This window comes from Thunnus thynnus, chromosome 18 (assembly GCF_963924715.1).
Source record: "Thunnus thynnus chromosome 18, fThuThy2.1, whole genome shotgun sequence".
Taxonomy (NCBI): domain Eukaryota; kingdom Metazoa; phylum Chordata; class Actinopteri; order Scombriformes; family Scombridae; genus Thunnus; species Thunnus thynnus.
Genome location: NC_089534.1, coordinates 19,963,520 through 19,981,038, shown reverse-complemented (window position 1 = coordinate 19,981,038; position 17,519 = coordinate 19,963,520). Strand labels below are relative to the sequence as shown.

At 39.3% G+C, this 17,519-nt stretch overlaps 1 protein-coding gene across 6 annotated transcripts in view; it reads right to left on the bottom strand.

The window, feature by feature from the left end:
• Positions 1 to 2,886: 2,886 nt before the first annotated feature.
• The window catches only part of LOC137168898 (rho-associated protein kinase 2-like), a 38,513-nt gene continuing 23,880 nt past the window's right edge, over positions 2,887 to 17,519 (bottom strand). For 2 of the 6 annotated variants that reach the window (XM_067571752.1, XM_067571753.1), the window contains exons 14-34: positions 17,360 to 17,451; positions 16,530 to 16,776; positions 15,522 to 15,628; positions 15,151 to 15,310; positions 14,497 to 14,657; positions 13,612 to 13,796; positions 12,723 to 12,792; positions 12,402 to 12,505; positions 11,550 to 11,736; positions 10,039 to 10,132; positions 9,639 to 9,733; positions 9,192 to 9,380; positions 8,582 to 8,750; positions 8,074 to 8,295; positions 7,382 to 7,449; positions 7,182 to 7,270; positions 6,343 to 6,421; positions 5,872 to 6,139; positions 5,019 to 5,298; positions 3,932 to 4,037; positions 2,887 to 3,597 (exon numbers count right to left, since the gene is read on the bottom strand). In XM_067571752.1, the coding sequence (XP_067427853.1) occupies positions 3,959 to 4,037; positions 5,019 to 5,298; positions 5,872 to 6,139; positions 6,343 to 6,421; positions 7,182 to 7,270; positions 7,382 to 7,449; positions 8,074 to 8,295; positions 8,582 to 8,750; positions 9,192 to 9,380; positions 9,639 to 9,733; positions 10,039 to 10,132; positions 11,550 to 11,736; positions 12,402 to 12,505; positions 12,723 to 12,792; positions 13,612 to 13,796; positions 14,497 to 14,657; positions 15,151 to 15,310; positions 15,522 to 15,628; positions 16,530 to 16,776; positions 17,360 to 17,451 (2,945 nt within the window). In that variant the 3' untranslated portion in view covers positions 2,887 to 3,597; positions 3,932 to 3,958. Of the gene's footprint in view, positions 3,598 to 3,931; positions 4,038 to 4,233; positions 4,327 to 5,018; positions 5,299 to 5,871; positions 6,140 to 6,342; positions 6,422 to 7,181; positions 7,271 to 7,381; positions 7,450 to 8,073; positions 8,296 to 8,581; positions 8,751 to 9,191; positions 9,381 to 9,638; positions 9,734 to 10,038; positions 10,133 to 11,549; positions 11,737 to 12,401; positions 12,506 to 12,722; positions 12,793 to 13,611; positions 13,797 to 14,496; positions 14,658 to 15,150; positions 15,311 to 15,521; positions 15,629 to 16,529; positions 16,777 to 17,359; positions 17,452 to 17,519 lie in introns of all 6 variants that reach the window. The other 4 variants (XM_067571755.1, XM_067571754.1, XM_067571756.1 and 1 more) reach the window with 4 other exon arrangements.

The following is a 17,519-nucleotide window of genomic DNA, read 5'->3' as shown; positions in this document are numbered from 1 at the left end:
ACTCGTCAAGGACACAGTTGCAACAGACTATGTGACTAACCTGCAGGAAAAGTACAAGAACTGAAATCTTTTTTGGTTGTTTGTTGAATTAACTGCTATATTTCTACTAAAAAAAAAAAAGATTCTGAGATATGATGTTGAAGTTCATGTTTATAGTTCATGAATATCTTACATTTCACATTGACTGAATCTAAACTAATCTAAATATTCATATTATTCTGCACTTTGGATTTTTCAAATATGAGAGAGAAGGGAGGAGAGAGGGAGGGAGAGAAGTAAAAATGTGTCATCACCTATTTGAAAATAATACTTAATTGTTGGAAATCAAATTCGTCAACAAAAAAGCTAGCTTGTGACACATGTTTGCTCAACAGCAGTAAGAAAGTATTCACATAAACAGTAGATGCAAACAGTTTAAAGTTGCATTATTTTAGTTGGACACCCTCCCTCCTCAGTTAAAAAAGTTTTGGACAAACTATGAAGGCTGATCCAATAGCTTGAATTTGAATTAGTTAATTTACTCTACAAACACAATGAATGTGTCAGCATTTGTCAGCTTTTTTCATTGTGTAGGTTGCATGTAACCAAAGCAGAAAGTAAACCTAAGTAAAAGCAGCCATACAATCATGTAAAAATACTCCATTGCAAGTAAAAGTCCTGTATTCAAAATTTTACTTAAGCAAAAACAGGTATTATCCGCGAAAGGTACTTAGAGTATTAAAAGTAAAAACTGTGCATATGCTGTGTGCATGAGTTATATTATTATATACTTTTATATTAGATTAGATTATTACTATAATACTGATGCAGTAATGTGTAAGTAGCTTTTTACTGTTATAGCCCTTGAGTAGGGAGCTAATTTTAACTAAATTATACTGTTTGGTGTAACAATATCTCAATAACGATGTATTGTAGTTTATAAGATGATCACATATTTCAGCAGTCAAGAAACTGAATAAAAGTAAACAGTAAAATAACATTTTCTACATTCCAGCACTGGCACCCAGTGTCTATTTGAGCACAATTATCAACTAAAAGTCAAAATGTCAAGGGATTTCATCATGAACAAACCTTCTTTTAACATGTCCTTGGACAAGATTTATGACATTTGTTGCCCATGTTAGTTTGCAGTGATTGTCTTTCATTTCAATGGTTAAAAACACACTGTAGCAGGTATAATGTTTATCATGCTCACCATTTTAGTTAGTGTCTTAGCATGCTAACATTTCCTAATTAACACTAAATACAAAGCAGTAAAGTAAGTAGTAAAGTAAGTTAGTAAAACTAAGTGGTCAGAATTTCATTAGTTTTTAAGGTATGTGATCATAAATCAAAGTATTGGACAAATTGAAATAAAGACAGTGGATGAAAACTTAAGGAATCAACTATTCATCCTCATCTCAATCTATCCAATTGTTGTTGAAACATTTAATTTAAAACTGCGAATGTGAACCTTGTGGTGCTAGATGAAAAGTTACCAAGCCACAGGATTAATCATCTGGGAACCATGAATATCTGTACAAAATTTTGTGCTAATCTATAAAGCAGATGTTGTGATATTTTCCAGAATATATTTGTCAAGATGTTTCAATCTGGACCAAGATAGTGGACTGACCATCAGACTAACATTGACATCCCTAGAGCCACATCAGCATAGCAAAAAACATATACTATATAAACCAGTTAGTTGAGCAATCAACTCTCATAAATGACTCACACAGGAGCAGGGACAGTATAAGTACAAAGTCAGTTCAGGATTTAAACAATGTAACGGTAGTACATCAAGGAGGGCAGAATATGAAGGGTTACAGAAACACATATTTTAATTTTTGCCTATATTACCTAACTGTAACAACATGTGTGTGTATATTTCTTCTTGAAATATAATTTAAAAACTAAAGAGTAAATATACATGAGAAGAAGAAACTTCAAGAAAAGGCTGCGTTCAGCTACCACTCGAGGTCACTGTGCTCGGTACATCAGGCAGATACTTCGGGTTTCATGGTAATTTAAGCAGAACATACAGTCACACAGCTGATAGAGAATGGATTAGACCTGCAGTACTGCAATACGATTTTAGCAGATGGGCAACATGATGAACCATTACATTATGTATGACGAGTGCCAGTTGGCTTTAGGCTGTTCTGAAAGATTTATTTCAGTCAAGCCCACTCACTCCACATGCACTTGCAAGATAGAGACATACCTATTCTGGTATGGTTCAGGTCCCCTAAAATAAACTGTAGTGAGATAGTGAGTGAGAGTGTAGTGAGTGAAAACAACTCTGAGGGATCACCGCAATATTCCTGTGCCATTTCTGTATTTTTAATGTGTCTGTGATGTGCAGTAAGGACCGCCTATTGATCTCATTGTCTTGTTTGATATTGTTTTCTTATGACATTACTGTAGTATTACTGTAGAGTGTATACTATGTATAATAAGAGATGATATGAAATGAATATACCTAATGATCATTAAGATCTCACTGGTACCACATTAATAATCCAGACACAATGTATCCTGGGAAGATGTGGGTGTAGAAAGAAAGTCATACCCCAGTTGGGGAAGTCCCATCCCCCCTCACCCCCATCCCCACCCCCCGACCCAAAAACACAGCATGTCGCTGTCAAAGACAAAAACAGAAAAAAAACTAATTGGACTATCTGTCATAAACCCCTCTCTACTGCTTTTGATGCATCCTCTACATTATTCTTGAAGAGGAATCTTTGTATGAAATCCAGTCATCAAGGCACAGAATTCATCATAAGGGCCACTGTCTACAATGGAGTAAGTCATGCTTTTGCATTGTATCACCCCAAATCCTTAACAGCAACATATTAGAGACAAATCCTACACATGGGATTTTAGACATAGATGAAAAATGAATTATTCATTTTCAGACTAACAGAATTTATTATAATTTATCATGAATAGTAAGAGAATAGCACATTGTTTCCTGTTCACATTATTCTGTCATATGATGTAATGGATTAGTTTTTTGTTTTGTGTGATGAAACAAATCCAAGAAAATCAAGACTCATAACGATGCAAAATCTTCCGTTCAGTGAAACTGTATTCATACATTTACTGGACAAGCATATACTGTATAATGTGCAGCTAATTATACTTTGATATCCATAAAAATAAAACATCACATATTATGAGCTACACTTTCTGTGTTACAATACACATACAGACCTCTTCATCCTATATACAAATGTTCACACACACACACACACACGCCTAACACTTCACAAACACATATCCAAGTGAGTCACTGCATCTGACAGTATAAAATGTCCTTGTTTTTGTCATGATAATGATTGTAAAATAAGGCAGTTTGAGCTGAGGTTTTTACTTTTTCTCTTAGATGAAGTCTGTAACAGGAAGGCATGTGCTCATACTCTTCTTGTTAAAATGACGAAGGCAGTCCCAGTTCTCACGACGACAGCCACTTTCTGTGAATGTTTCTGTCAATGATTACCGTTGTTTTTTACTTCCCTGAACAAATAACACATGTAATGTAGGCACCGTGTCCAGATTGTGGTCATTAATCCACAAAGATGAAAATACACATCTTTGCTCAGCCAGGGTTAACTGTGAAGAGAGAGAGAGAGAAAATGATGTGAAAACCTGGGATGCTACCAACAGAATGGCAGAACTTCAAAGGCACACACACCCACACAAAATCCACACATATTAAACGAGGAAGCTACCCAGTAGCCACACAATGCATGAGTGAAATAAAAAGCAGACAGATTCGGAAATGATCTTGGTCTGCATGTTTGCATGAAGTATTACATTAACAAAGACTAAGTTCAAACACAGACGATGAATTGCACTCGAATGTGAATTTGGAAATCACACAAAAACATGCTTCTTAGTCCTTGCTAACTGCAAACACACAAGTCTCATGCAGAGGTCCAGTTACCCTCCTGTCCCCCCTCTTTCACTTCCTTCAGAAGAATATATCATCATCATCATTATCGACATCATCCAACGACCAACTCCAGTCTTTCAGGCCAAACTCAAGCAATCTGAAACAGTACGTATGAGATTCACCGACGGGTCAAAAGCCAGTGCTGAAAATCTGTTGGGGCAATACATGCCACATTCACAGGGGGGCAGTAGCGAGTAGTTTCTTGCGTGATGGAGTGCTGCTGTTTATGATGACATGGTTAATCGGCACAGCGACGCAGCGGGCGCACAAACACGTCGAGCTCTGCTACTTACAGTCTCCCAGCATGAGAGAGACGTTAGAATGGTGGGGTCAGAGGTGAAGAGGTCAGAGGTCAGTGGAGGATGATACGGAGCATGGGGCCAGAACTGAGGGATGAGAGCCAGTTAGGTTGGGTTTCGACTACAGAGTGTCTTAATCAATCACAGAAATTTAGACAGATATAGTTAGTCCCATAATGGTTTTGTACCATTTCCTACTCCATTAGGTGGCTACTGATGCTGTGTGAGGTGCCTTGTTGGAGAATTAACAGTGTTATATATACAGTATGCAAATAATTCAAGAAGCTTGCCTTAAGCAAAACATACTGTGTCAGCTCAGATGTTAGGCCTCTTTTAAATGCAGAGGTTCGAGCATCATCAACAGAGACAACATATTAGTAAGGCTTATTATTTTGATTTCTTTAAACAGTTGTTTCCTGCTGCAAGAGGACACATATCAAAGTTTGCAGTAAAAAAGTATCTCCCCTGTAACATGACGGCTTAAAAAGTGAAAAAAAAAAAAATGTTGGAAAAAGGTGATGTTGCCTGCTCCCATACACCAATCAGGATTGGAAGAGTGGTCTTTTTTTGAGAGCATCTATTCAGTGTGCAGAAGTCTTTTTTCTTGATCTTGTTTTTCCCTTTTTGCCAACACACCTGATGTAATGTTGGGATGGGCATACATGATTTTTGAATTTGAACATATTCAATGTAAACAGTTATTACAGTCAAGTATACAGACTACTGACACAAAAATATATGGATGAAATATATCCAATAAACTTTTCCCCTGTCCTCACCTGGTCTTCCCCGACGACTGCTGCTGTCTGCTGGGCTGGATCTTGATGGCTCCACGGTGGGATGACAAGTGAGGCGAGCTCCTGGGTGAAGATCGTGGTGAGATTCGAGGAGAGGATCTCGATGTTGCCTCAGGAGGTTGGGTTTGGGCTGCCGAGGGATGACTGATTGTAGGGTGTTTCCTTGGGATGCGTTTGAGGAGGTGGCTGACCCAGCGCTGCTGCTCCTCCTGACTACTGGTCAGCAAAAGCAGATCTTTGGCAGTGGACATGTCATAGTTCACTGTTAAAGAGAGAGATTAAAAGCTGATTAGGAACACAGTAAAGACCTAGAGAACCACAGAGCCCTTTTTACAATGTAAGTCAATCCAAAAAATCTTCTAATGGACTTCTAAAACTATGAGCCTTTACAATATAATAAAACACAACAGCCTTGCAATAAATCGATGACGAAGAGACAACAAAAGCATAACAACAATTATAGAATAAATGTCCATTTTTAAAAATGTATTAAAAAACTGCACCATTTCACAAAAATAAGATATAGCCATATTGCATTTCAGTGTTTTTTTCTGGTCACTCACTAGTGGTTCTATTTTTATGCAATATATATAATTCATAAGTCAGAAATACAAAGCAAATGGATGTTGCCAAAAAAAGCCCCTTCTTATTTTGTATTTTTACTATTTCCCAGTATTATTTAGTATCTTGAGAACAGTGCAGTTGTGGTATGTGTACGTAGACATATGAACATGCAGTATACATCCAAATATATACAATCCAAATGAATGCTGGAGAATTTCTGGTTTCCTGGTATATGTTAAGTTCAATATGAACTGTTCTTCATAAAACTGACCTTTGCAGGGCACAATAACCTCCTCCTTTTTGTCCAGGTGGTCTTTGTGGCACTTTGTGTGGCAACGGCGGCACTCGAGGGCCGGCGGGGGCTTGAAGACGTGCCACAGAGGCCGAGTGCAGGCTTCACAGCTTGAGGGGAAGTGATAGAGAGTGAGGATGAACTCGTGGCCCTTGTGGCTGATGTAGGAGGGGCGATCGCTGTATGGCGTGGGCTCCGCTACAACCTCTTGGTCACGCTTGCTCTCGCCTTCATTGGCATACAGGATCTGGGAAAAGGAAAGGAATTGCAGTTTAAATTAATATTTATTGAAGCCAACGGCTGAACTAAAAACAGACTCAATTTATGTCAAAGGAAGGAGGAGGGACATAAAGAAAGGGAAACAGGAAGGGTCCTTGCTCATGACACAGTATCTTTGAGAAAAACAAGCTTAAAAAAACCTGTTTTCTTCCTGTGATATGATTGCATTACCTGGAATATCCTCGGGATTTCTTTTGCATCTGCACGGTACACGTCAGTCTGAGTGACAGGTCGGACATGAAACAGCTTACTGTAGGGGGGCGAGAGATGGAAGAGTTAAGTCTGGAGCTCACCCCAGATAATAAGTGTAATTATTTAAGTGGGTATAGAGTGATATTAATTTTAGTAACCTAACTAGAATGCCTTGAAAGATATTGGCAGTAAATGTCAGTTATGGGCAGCTTCAGGCCACAAACTCAAATTCGTAGAATTCTTTCAAAAGCCACCCATGCCTCTGTATCCCCTTGTAAATCACTTGTCAAATCATACTTTTTACCTCATTTCTACTAATTTTTAATCAGTTGCTGTTTTTACCTGCCTTGTTTTATTCAGTATATATCTCTTATTTCTGGTTTGGTCCACCACATTGATCTAGACTGAAATAGCCATACAACTATAGGATGAATTGTGATGAAATTTGGTGCAGTAATCTATGATGCCCTGTGGATGAAGCCTGATGACTTTGGTGACTTTTCCTCTAGCACCACCATGAGGTTTTGAGTTAGTGCAGTGATATTTTCTGATTGCCATGACATTAAGTGCAGACATTTATGTCCCCCTCAGGATGAATTGCGATAACTTTTCTGAAAACCCGACTCTTCGTCCAGCATCATCATCAGGTCAAAATTTTAATTTGTCCAGAAAGTTACTCTGGTTTATGACTTGCAAATACCTGCAAACCTAACAACATTCCCATTCTTAATGGACTTTAACGTCCTCTATATTTAAACTGTATTATTATTAATAATATGTGGTATTACACTAGTCAAAACCTGCTTTAAACAACTCACTCGATGTCCAGAGTCATGAAAGGGTTGGACTGCTCTCGGTCGAGCTCACTGTTGTAGAACAGGATCTTTTTACTGCTCACCACTACATACTGTAAAGGAAAAGGAAACAAGGACCAAACGGGTTAGAGGTGGAAATGACTCACTGATGATTACTAAAAAAACAAATCTGAAGACGTGAGAAATAATGGTGAATACATTACTTTTTTGTCCCAGCCAAACCGCTTTGTGTTCTTGGTAGGAAGTGAAACCCAGCCATCGAGCCTGGAGTCTGGTGAGCGCAAAGAAAACAGGAAGATGTTAGAATTGAAAGGAAAAAAGCCTTTAATCATGTGAAGCACTTAAAAGAAAACCTTTACATTTTGAAACTTTGGTGGTATTTTCCTTAAACAGACACTCATCAGTCTGACAGGAAATGATCCCTGACTAAAAACCAGAAGACAGGGTTCAGGAAGCCCTGCTCCTCGGTTTTAACAACAAATGTTAACAGGCTCTTCATTGAAAAGCTAAAACAGGATTTCAAAAAAAAATCTTTAGCTTTGAAAAACTCCACACAGCAAACTTCATTGTTATAAAAGTACTTTCCCAGAGTCTTTTGTAGTGTAAAAAATGTGAACAAAGCAGGCAAGTATCAAGCTGTGAGTATTCACGTGTCCAGTGAACATTAAAAGGGATTACAGCACAGCACAGCAGAGACAGAGTCAACAGAGAAGAGGGATTAGCTGCAATTTTGCTGGGTTGAACCAAGGTTGGGGCTTTTCTTTCTCAACTGAGTGAATTTAGGAAAAAGGATTTTCTTCAAATTTGCATGGACAAAGGGTATGAAGCATTGTTAGGTCAATTGCAGTTTAAAATTCCATCCCCATCCTAGGTTTGAACCGCTATGTAGGGTCACCTGCGAGTTCAGGCTCAGAATCAGGGGACTGTTTGTAGGTGAGGGCCAGGGGGCGGGGGCCCTGCTCCACCTGCCCGTCATATTCTTCTTCATCCTCAGAGTCAGAGTCAAAGAGGGAGCGAGCCGAGTGAAGGTTGGGTCGGGTGTCGATGCAGACAGATTTGTGTGTGCGCTGGTAGGTGAAGGACATTGATTCTGAGGTGTGAGAGTGAGTAATGCGCACTGCACCCGACCCCGAAGAGAGAAGTGGAGGTGAAATGAGGGAGAAGAAAAGGGAAGAAGCATGAAGAGAAAAAGGTCAAATACAACTGGCCTGGAAGACAAAGAGTATCAAAGTGAAAACAAAGGAAATAGAGAGAACACACAAAGAGAGATTGCAGAAAAAGGAATGCAGGAAGTGCATGCTGAAGTTCATCTGCTTACAGAACTGGCTTTGAGCATTTTAAGTTAACATGTTTGTGCCAAATCATGTGATGATGAGTGTGAGATAAAGTCTCCTGACGTCTACCTGGGTATCCATCAACCGTGTCCAGGTCGTTGCCGCTGCTGACGCTGGTGGAGTCCAGGGAGTGAACGCTGAGGGAGGTAAGCTGGCAACGTAGCTGCTCGAGGTCACTGTCCTTACTGTCTAGTGCCATCTGAAGCTCCAGACGCACCTGGTTCTCTTCTGCTATCAGCTGAACAACAGACATAAACAAAATCAATTATGGGTGACAGTGGAATTACAGTGCAGTAAACACTTAAATCGCCTTGGCTATAATCAGGGATACCATCTTTATGTGTCTGTTAGATAAGGAGAAGAGCTGCATTTTTTGGCATTTGACATCATCCAGTAGGCAATTTCCTCCTACAGATCTTTGGCACAACATTAAATGTAATATCAGATCTTGGAAAAGTGATTAATGACTCACTGGCTAGGACTATTCCTTGCAAATATATTAATTTTGAAGTCCATTTGTGACCTACAGTATCTCCATCTCACTATCATAACACAGCAATAAAAAAAAAAAAATGTAAAAAAATCAGTATCAATATCTTTCATCAGTATCTCAGAGAAATGCAGTGTTTTTCTTTTGTAAATGTATCTGTGTATGTGTTGGCAGTGTGGGCGTACAGACCGCTTGCATTTCTGTCAGCTCTCTTTGGTATTTGATGATGGTGCTGTTGAGTTTCTCCTTCTCTGTTCTCAGCTCCAGCTGCAGCTTCCTGTTCTCCTTCTCCTTCCTGTGCACCTCGGTGCCAGTGCCCCGGTGGCCCCCCTTCACTGTCTCCCTCCTCTGCATCACCTCAGCCAGCTTGTTGATGGCCTGGGAGAAAAAAACCCAGCAAAATTGTGCTTTACAGAGATCTATTCATGATAAAGTATGAATTCTGTAAATACACAGGGAAGCCTACAGGAATATCAATGTTGCGGCAAGAGTTCAGCGCAAGTGCAGCTGAACATTATTCTTAACAACAGATAAACTGTCTGACACAACAATGGTCTGAGGAAAAAAATATAGAAGTATGAAAGTAAAGAAAAGAGTCCAGGCTTTCCAGACCTGTGTAGGCATCCAGACACACACCTGAATTTTTAGTGTCCTTTCATTCTGCAGCTGCTTTTCAAAGGACAGTTTGAGACGGTTCATCTCCTTCTCCTCCTCCCTGGCTTTCTGGAACTCTGTATGAATAGCATATAGAATATGAACATCGATTCAGGGCCAAATACATTTTTATATAACAGAATCTATACAGAAGTAATTCAAAACCTATATGTACAAGTCTGAGGACCAAGATTCTGCCGTTCTACAGACACTTGCTTCACAGATGAAGACATTAAGGGTTAATTTTTATGACATTTGTACAACTTTCTCCCCATAAATTATCTGAATAAGTAAGACAGTGTTTTAACCCATTTTGCAGAACTGAAGGAAATGTCATTTCTGTAGTTCTCTGCAGCACTTGTTGGCTCAAAATGGAACTCACGTTGCTGCATTTCTTTCAGCTGGTTGTTGAGCTCCTCCTTCTCACTGGCCAGGTTGGCCACATCCACCGTCAGAGTGCGATTGGACTCTTCCAACTGTGAGGGTAGAGTGTCAGAGTAGAAGTGAGCTGGTGTCATCCATCCATACAGTGCAAACTTTACTTATATAGCACATATAGAAATCAGAAAGTGCTTCACAGGAAGAAGCAAAGGGAAGGATACACAGTTTTTATGATCCAAACTACTGTGTTTTACTGCAGTGGTTGTCAATGCTGGTCCTCAGTTTTAATCCAGCTGTCTTATCCGAATCAATTTTACATCTGGACCACCAGCTGAAGACAATTAACTTATTGTTCATCAACTAATTCAAGGTACCCTGTGGAGTTACTGACCACTAGTAGCACTATGGAGCAATGTCTTGGAGAGTTGGTCCCCGATTTGTTAGTATTTTTTTTCTTTCCTGATACTATTTCATGCTATTTCACTAAGTGTCAGTTGGTGGCTATAAGATGCCCAGAAACATAGCGATGTGCCAAGAAAAGGAGGGGAAGAAGACTCCAAGCAAAGCAGGTAGCTCTGAGTCTGAAAAGTGGAAGTGCCTTAAACTGGCATTCTTTCTAATGGCCAGCAGGGGGCAACTCCACTAACTCCAAAAAAGAAGTCTGTCTGTATAGAAGTCTATGAGAAAATGACTCTACTTCTCATTTATTACCTCAGTAAACAGACCTGTTTATGGTTTATGGTCTCAATCGCTAGTTACAGCATGATGCTCATTGAGTAAATTATGGTCCCGTTTCGAGTAAAATAGACAATAAAGCAAGGTATGTTTTAGGGCATGGCTATGCTGTGATTGACAAGTCACTACCAAAGCAGTGCAAGAGATGCTGTAGTTGGACCCTGGGGAGCTCCTCCCCGGCTCCACACTCTTGTCCAAATATGGTAATTTCTCATCGCTTCTGGCTCCAAGAATGCAAGATGGCGACGGTCAAAAGGCCAAACTCAAGGCTTCAAAACAGAAGTCCACAAGCCAATGGGTGACATCACAGTGGCTATGTCCATTATTTTTTTTATACATGTTATCATTATTATGATTATCATTATTATTATTATTATTATCAATTATTCGTTTTACATTTTATGCTCCGAGCTAGCACACATGTATATAAACAATGCTGGTTTCAAAATACTTTAAAATCATCTTTGCAAATGTTCAAGGATTCAAGGATATATACAATGAGTTTTGTTGAAAAAAAGTGAACATAAACATACATTTGTCTGTTTACAAGAAAACCTACCTTTAAATAGCTGACAGGACAGGAAATTGAGGATTTACAACAGTTTGGACAAAGTCTTTACACATTTGTTATAGGCATATTAACTGAAATTCAAAATTGAATTTCAAAACATACAAAAAAGTTTGATTTATTGAATTAGACCTTCATAAAAAACAAACAAACAAACAAAAACTTCATAAATTGGATCAACCAAAAATGCTTTTGAACTCTGGTCTCACCGAGCTGATTGTAGCCTCTTTGTCGCTGAGCTCCTGTTTGTGTCTCGCCATCATGTCTTTTATCTCCAACTCCTTCATGATTTTCTCCTTCTCCAGATCGGAGTACTGCTCCTCAGCGATGGAGCGAGCCAGCTGCTCAGAATCCGCCTTGGTCAAACTGGCTTCCAGCTGGGTTGTTAGAGAATCCCTATGGAGGGATGAGAGGAAGGAATAGTTATTACCATCTTATTAAACTGGTGCTGTAGTACAGGATTAATCCTCAAGACTGCAAAAATTTCCTGCGGCTGTTTGTTATGCCAGTCATCAGAAAAGACTGTGTGGACATGCTGTAATATTTGTCAATGCATAATTTTAAACCATTTTCCATGTGACAATTACTTGCATGATTGTGCATCAATGCATTTGGAAAAGCTGCTAATCCGGTTATACCTCACTCATCCAGTTAAAGGTCAAATGCTCCTTTCTGGCTGTGGTGAGAATTCACAGTACTGACATTCAACTCTAAATCTCAACATATGTGAGTTTTTCGCATTTTTATCCAGCACCATGCTTCAATTTTATGCTTGAATACCTATTTTGTGTTATGTTTGTTGTATTTTATTTCATTTTGAATTTTTTTCTTCGAGCATGTCCCACTTTTAGATTAAATTTGTACTTGTTGTTTTGGTTTCTCCTTTGATGTTTTCTTGTTTTGCTCATTTGACGTGTGTTATACGTGTGTTATTTATGAGAGAAATGTCAGATAGCTAGTTTAATTTGCATACTATTCAAATCATTTCAGTGTTTTACAGTTTCTTGTTCTAATGTTTCTAAACTGGAAACAGAGTCAGCAGATCAGTAGCCCACAGTTACCTCTCCTCCTCGTATTGTGCCAGACGTTGCTTTGCCTCTTTGTACAGCTTATTCTTCTCATCACAGTCATCCTTCAGCTCACGAATCTGCGTCTTGTACAGGGTCTTGATAGAATATAAAAGGATTTTTAATTTATTTAACATCATAGAAGAGTTATGATGGAGGAGGAAAACTCATTTGTGAGGAATAAACTGTATTCAGGCAATTGCAGGTTTATTTAAATTTTTAGCTAGGCTATCAACATTATGTAAACTATGCTGAGTTTCAAATATTTGGCTGTCAAGAGTGCACAAAAAAGGGAAATTGAATGCTTAGACTTACTGTGAAATATTGCTCTGCCTCCAGTTGGTCCTTTAATTCCTTCAACTGGCCATCAGCCTCCTGCTTCTCCCTGGAACAGAACCAAAAATCTGTCATTCATTCCTCTCCGCCAACTCAACAGCAGAGCCAAAACACTTCCCTCAATCAGACATGATGAATGAAATTCTCCACAATGATTTGCCAACAACACTGTTCTGTGTGTGTGTGTGTAGGTGTGTGTGTGTGTGTATGCACAATGTCCATTACGCTTTTTATGCAGGCGTATGTGTGTGTATATCTCAGAGGTTCCCAAACTTTTCAGACCATGTACCACTACGTACCTAACCAAATTTCCCAAGTAGCACTTCTAACACCAACAATGTAACATTGAAAGAGCCACCTCGCCTATGTAAGTCCACCCCTGACTATTACTACTACTACTAATCCAATCCAATCCACTTTATTTATATAGCACGATTTTAACAAAGACAAGGTTTCCAAAGTGCTGCAAAGCAAGATAAAAAAAAAACCACAATAAATAGCACAACAGAACACAATAAAACGATGAAGGACACAACAGGATAAAAGTAATAAAATAAGATAAAATCAAATAAAATAAGATAAAAACAAACAAAATCAAATAAGATAAAATCAAATAAAATACTACTACTACACAGGCCCGGGATGAAGTGACTGAGGGGGCTGTTGTGAGGAGTCATCCTAATGTGATGTGTATATGTAATAACTGTTGTCTGTAATAAATTAAATTAAATGACAATCTTTTGAACTTGAGCCAGTTTGAGTGCAATTGGTAGGCCTTGCAGCAAGGCTCTTGCATACCACCAGGTGGAGCCTCATGTACCACCTGTGGTACGGAAACCACAGTTTGGGAATCATTGGTATATCTGACCTGCGTAGCTCCTGGTTCTGTTTCTCCAGGACCTGCTTCATGTCCAGCAGATGGTTGAGCTCCTGTTTGAGCTGCTTCTCTGAGGAGCGGAGCACTGACACCTGCTGGTTCTGCATCTTCAGATCACTCTGGCTCAGACTTCGCTTGTGGATCTCCTGCTCCAGACGCAAGCTCAGTGTCTTCACCTGCACAAACACACACACACTGAATATTTTCAGTGGTTCCAAAAAGTGCTAGTGAGGTGAACAAATGAGGAACAACTGATGCTACAGAACAAAGAGTTAGGGCTGCCACTATGATATAATTATAATATAATAATGATTAATTTCTATTATTGATTAATATATTAAACTAAACCAGACTTTTTAGCCTATAAAACGGCCACATACCCCAGGTCACTGAGCCCAAGGTGTCATATTTGAATTGCTTATTTTGTCTCAATGGTGAAAACCTAAATTGAAATTAATCATTAGTTTATAACTGAGATAGAGAAAAACTGCAAATCATTACATTGTAGAGGCTGGAACCCAGTAATTGGTGTTTTTTATTTGATAAATTAATCAACAATAGAAATTATTGTCAATAAAGATTCTATCTATTTACTAATACATGTAGTTTAATCAACCAATGATTTAAGCACTACAGAGAATAGCCAAATACGCACTCTCTCTGACTGTTATAATTGTTTCAGTGGCAGGATGTCTATACGACTGGTGCAGTCATGTGGTGTAGGTGAAGTGTGAGGTTTACAATTCGGTCCAGGTTAGTCCAGCAAGTGCTGAATGGTTGCCACTGGAAAATAACCTTTGCTTTACAGAGTAGTTGTAGTAGTACTACTACTACTACTACTGGTAGTTGTTTGCTAGTGCAAAGAGTTAGACAAACCTCTTCAGAAACTTTCTCCTTCTGTGCCTGCAGCTCATTCAGTTTGCTCTGTGCCTGCTTGTAGTCACAGTCCAGCATGGAGTGATCCTTCTCTAGTTGCAGCAGTTTGCCTTCCACCTGCAGCTTTAAGCTGCGCTCCTCGTGGAGGGTGCACTCCATCTCTGGACCAAAGGAAACAACCAGGAGAACCATCAGCAGGGTAATCTAGGCTGAACTCGATATCACAGTATTGACAAAACAATTCTTGCCTTTCACTGAACATGCTCGGAGCACTCAGATAAATGGCTGAGTGCCAGGCAGATAATCAGACCCAAGTACAGTGTTTCAAGGCCAGCCTGTCACAGTTATCTGTCTAATCGCTGGACACAATGCACAATTATTTGAAAATGCTGTTTACTTAAAGTCTACCCAACATTCAAACCTTCGCTGTGAAATTAAGAGATGCTTCATTTCTACTCTTGTCATCCTTAATAGCTGAAGCCACGTTTGTGATTGGTAATACTTTTGCTTCTTTGCTTCTACTTTTATTATCTCAATATCTATGTAAGCTGAGGCACTTGTGTGAGTAAATTAACTTTAAACTACTGGCCATATGCTGATGCTTTCATCCATTCTCCAGTCATGTTTCACTCTTTTGCCTTCCCACTTGCTCACCTTTTAAAGCCTCAGATTTGGCCTCTTCAATGGACTGGTAGATCTTGTTTTTGTCGGCAAGCTTGACTTTGGTGGCCTTGTGTTCTGCCTCCTCCTGCTCCAGATTCTGCTGGAGTGACTTCAGCTTGAACGTCAGGTCAATCTCTTGGTTGTTCTTCTCCTAAAAAGTCAAGCGAGATATTAGGTTTTTAGTAGCCACAATGTCATAGAAATGTTTTGTATTAGTTAAACTTACTGCATGACCACAGCCAAAGGCAAATTTCCAATATGAAGTACGACAATGTCAACATAGTTTGGAGGGGAAATATCTTTGGAGCAAGCCTTAAATCTCAGTTCACATTGGAAATAAGCAATTAGAAATGGCAACCAACCTTCTTGAGGTCATTGAGCTTCTCCTGCAACTGCTTCTTTTCAGTCTGGACCTTGGAGAGAGATGACTTCACCTCTTTCACCTCTTCTTCCAGGCCAGAGATGCGTCCTGAGGTTGAGGAATGCGAACAGGGATTATGACGTGATAGATTTGAAACAAACATGCAGCAAATGCAGAAACTACATGGAAAAGCACCTGAGCTATTCCAGCTTCAAACAGACGTGATCCTAGGTGAGACACTGCGTAATGCTCCAGCATGTTTGGTCTTAAATATATTAAAAACGACACATTTTATTTTTATTTTCCCCTTTACCTAACTCCACCCATATGGAGAATTTTACCAGTAGGAAAAAAAAAAACACGAGGCATCACTGCAAACAAGCAACACTTTTGTTACAATATGTCCCCTCTGACCTCAGTGACTGGCCTCCGAATATGTTTAAGTTTCCAAACAGCGTCTCACAAGAGGTGTTGGCTCTGGTCCGCCTTTGACTTTTACAGCCTTTTGCTTCAGTCCCTGCCTTTTGAACAGATGTTTCCACCTATGATCTGATATTTCCCCAATTCCTGGTCCAAAAAGCTGATTCACATCTAACACCCGCTCCAGCCTACAGTTCCAAGTTGTGTAATGCCTTTTTCCTGCTACTGAGTAGATGTTTACTATAGAAGCTTTCAATGAGCCCATGAAGATCACAGTTTCATTTCATACCTGCAGTTATAGCAGGGAATTAACCTTTTTGACTGGTGAATGCCAAATTATCTAACCTTTTGCTATTTTAATGGACACATTAAAGTTTGGAATATAAAAAAAACCTCTTAATAATGGTTGGCTTGCTGCCAAAGTGGTGAGTATTGTAGTAAAATTTAACGACCACATCTTAGCAGCATTTTTCTGGTGTTTATTGTTAATTTCCCACCACTATTACCAAGTTACAAGACCCTTCAAATCTCTTTGTGGTTAACTATTCATTAAATTAATTTTACTGTCTAATGAACAGTAAGGTCTCACCCTGTAGCTCAGAGATAGTTTCTGTCTTGAGGTTGCGGTCTCTTCTCTCAGTCTCCAGCTCGGCCTGCAGCCCCATCAGCTGCTTCTCCAGCTCCATCTTGCTGTTTTCCAGCTGGCTGCACTTTTCCTGCATCTCCTTGAGGCTAACCTCCAGGCCCTGGGCCTGTTTCTGCACCTCTGCCTGACTCTTCTTGAGCCGTGCCGCCGCCTCCTGCTCAGCCTGAAGCACAGCGTTGGCCTCCTCAAGCTACCGAGTAGAAACAGACAAGATGAAACTTTTACACCACAGGCAAAACCGGGTCAGTGCATCAGCAAAATTAAAGGAATTTAATGAGGGGAAGAAGATGAAATAATGAAAGAAGTCACAGTTGCCTGCTTTGATATAGATTATTAAATAAGGATGTTTGGGTTACATAAGTACAAGCGCTTATGAAACAGTGAAAGCTTAATGAAAAATGACTAATAGAAGAAAGAGGGAGGGAGGTAAAAACCATAATGAAGACGTCAAGGTTCTTCAACTTTTTTCAACAATCAAAGCATGTTAAACATTATCAATCAAGGTTCTTAAGCCCATTTCTTTCCAATATCGTATTATACTTTCAAATGGACATTGTAGCTTTGTTAGATATAAATGTAAAGAATTATTGATACTGCTTTGGTGAGAAACATATACTTGAAATGTTCTTATGTGTGTATATTATTTTGCACAGTATGCATCACATTAATTCATCTTTCCATAACTAGGGAACAATCCTAATTTAAACACAGATATACAACATATATAATCACATGCAACACATGTTGGGTGAAGTTAAAAAGCTCCTCCTCACTTGTCTCTGCAGTTGGATGTTTTTCTCATTGGAGATCTGGGAATTCTGGTTCCTCTTCCTTAGATCCTCTAACTGGTCCCTCAGGTTGTTCACTGATGCGTAAATACAGACAAATGACACAGATGTTGTAGTATTTGATATAAAATACTCAGTGGAATCT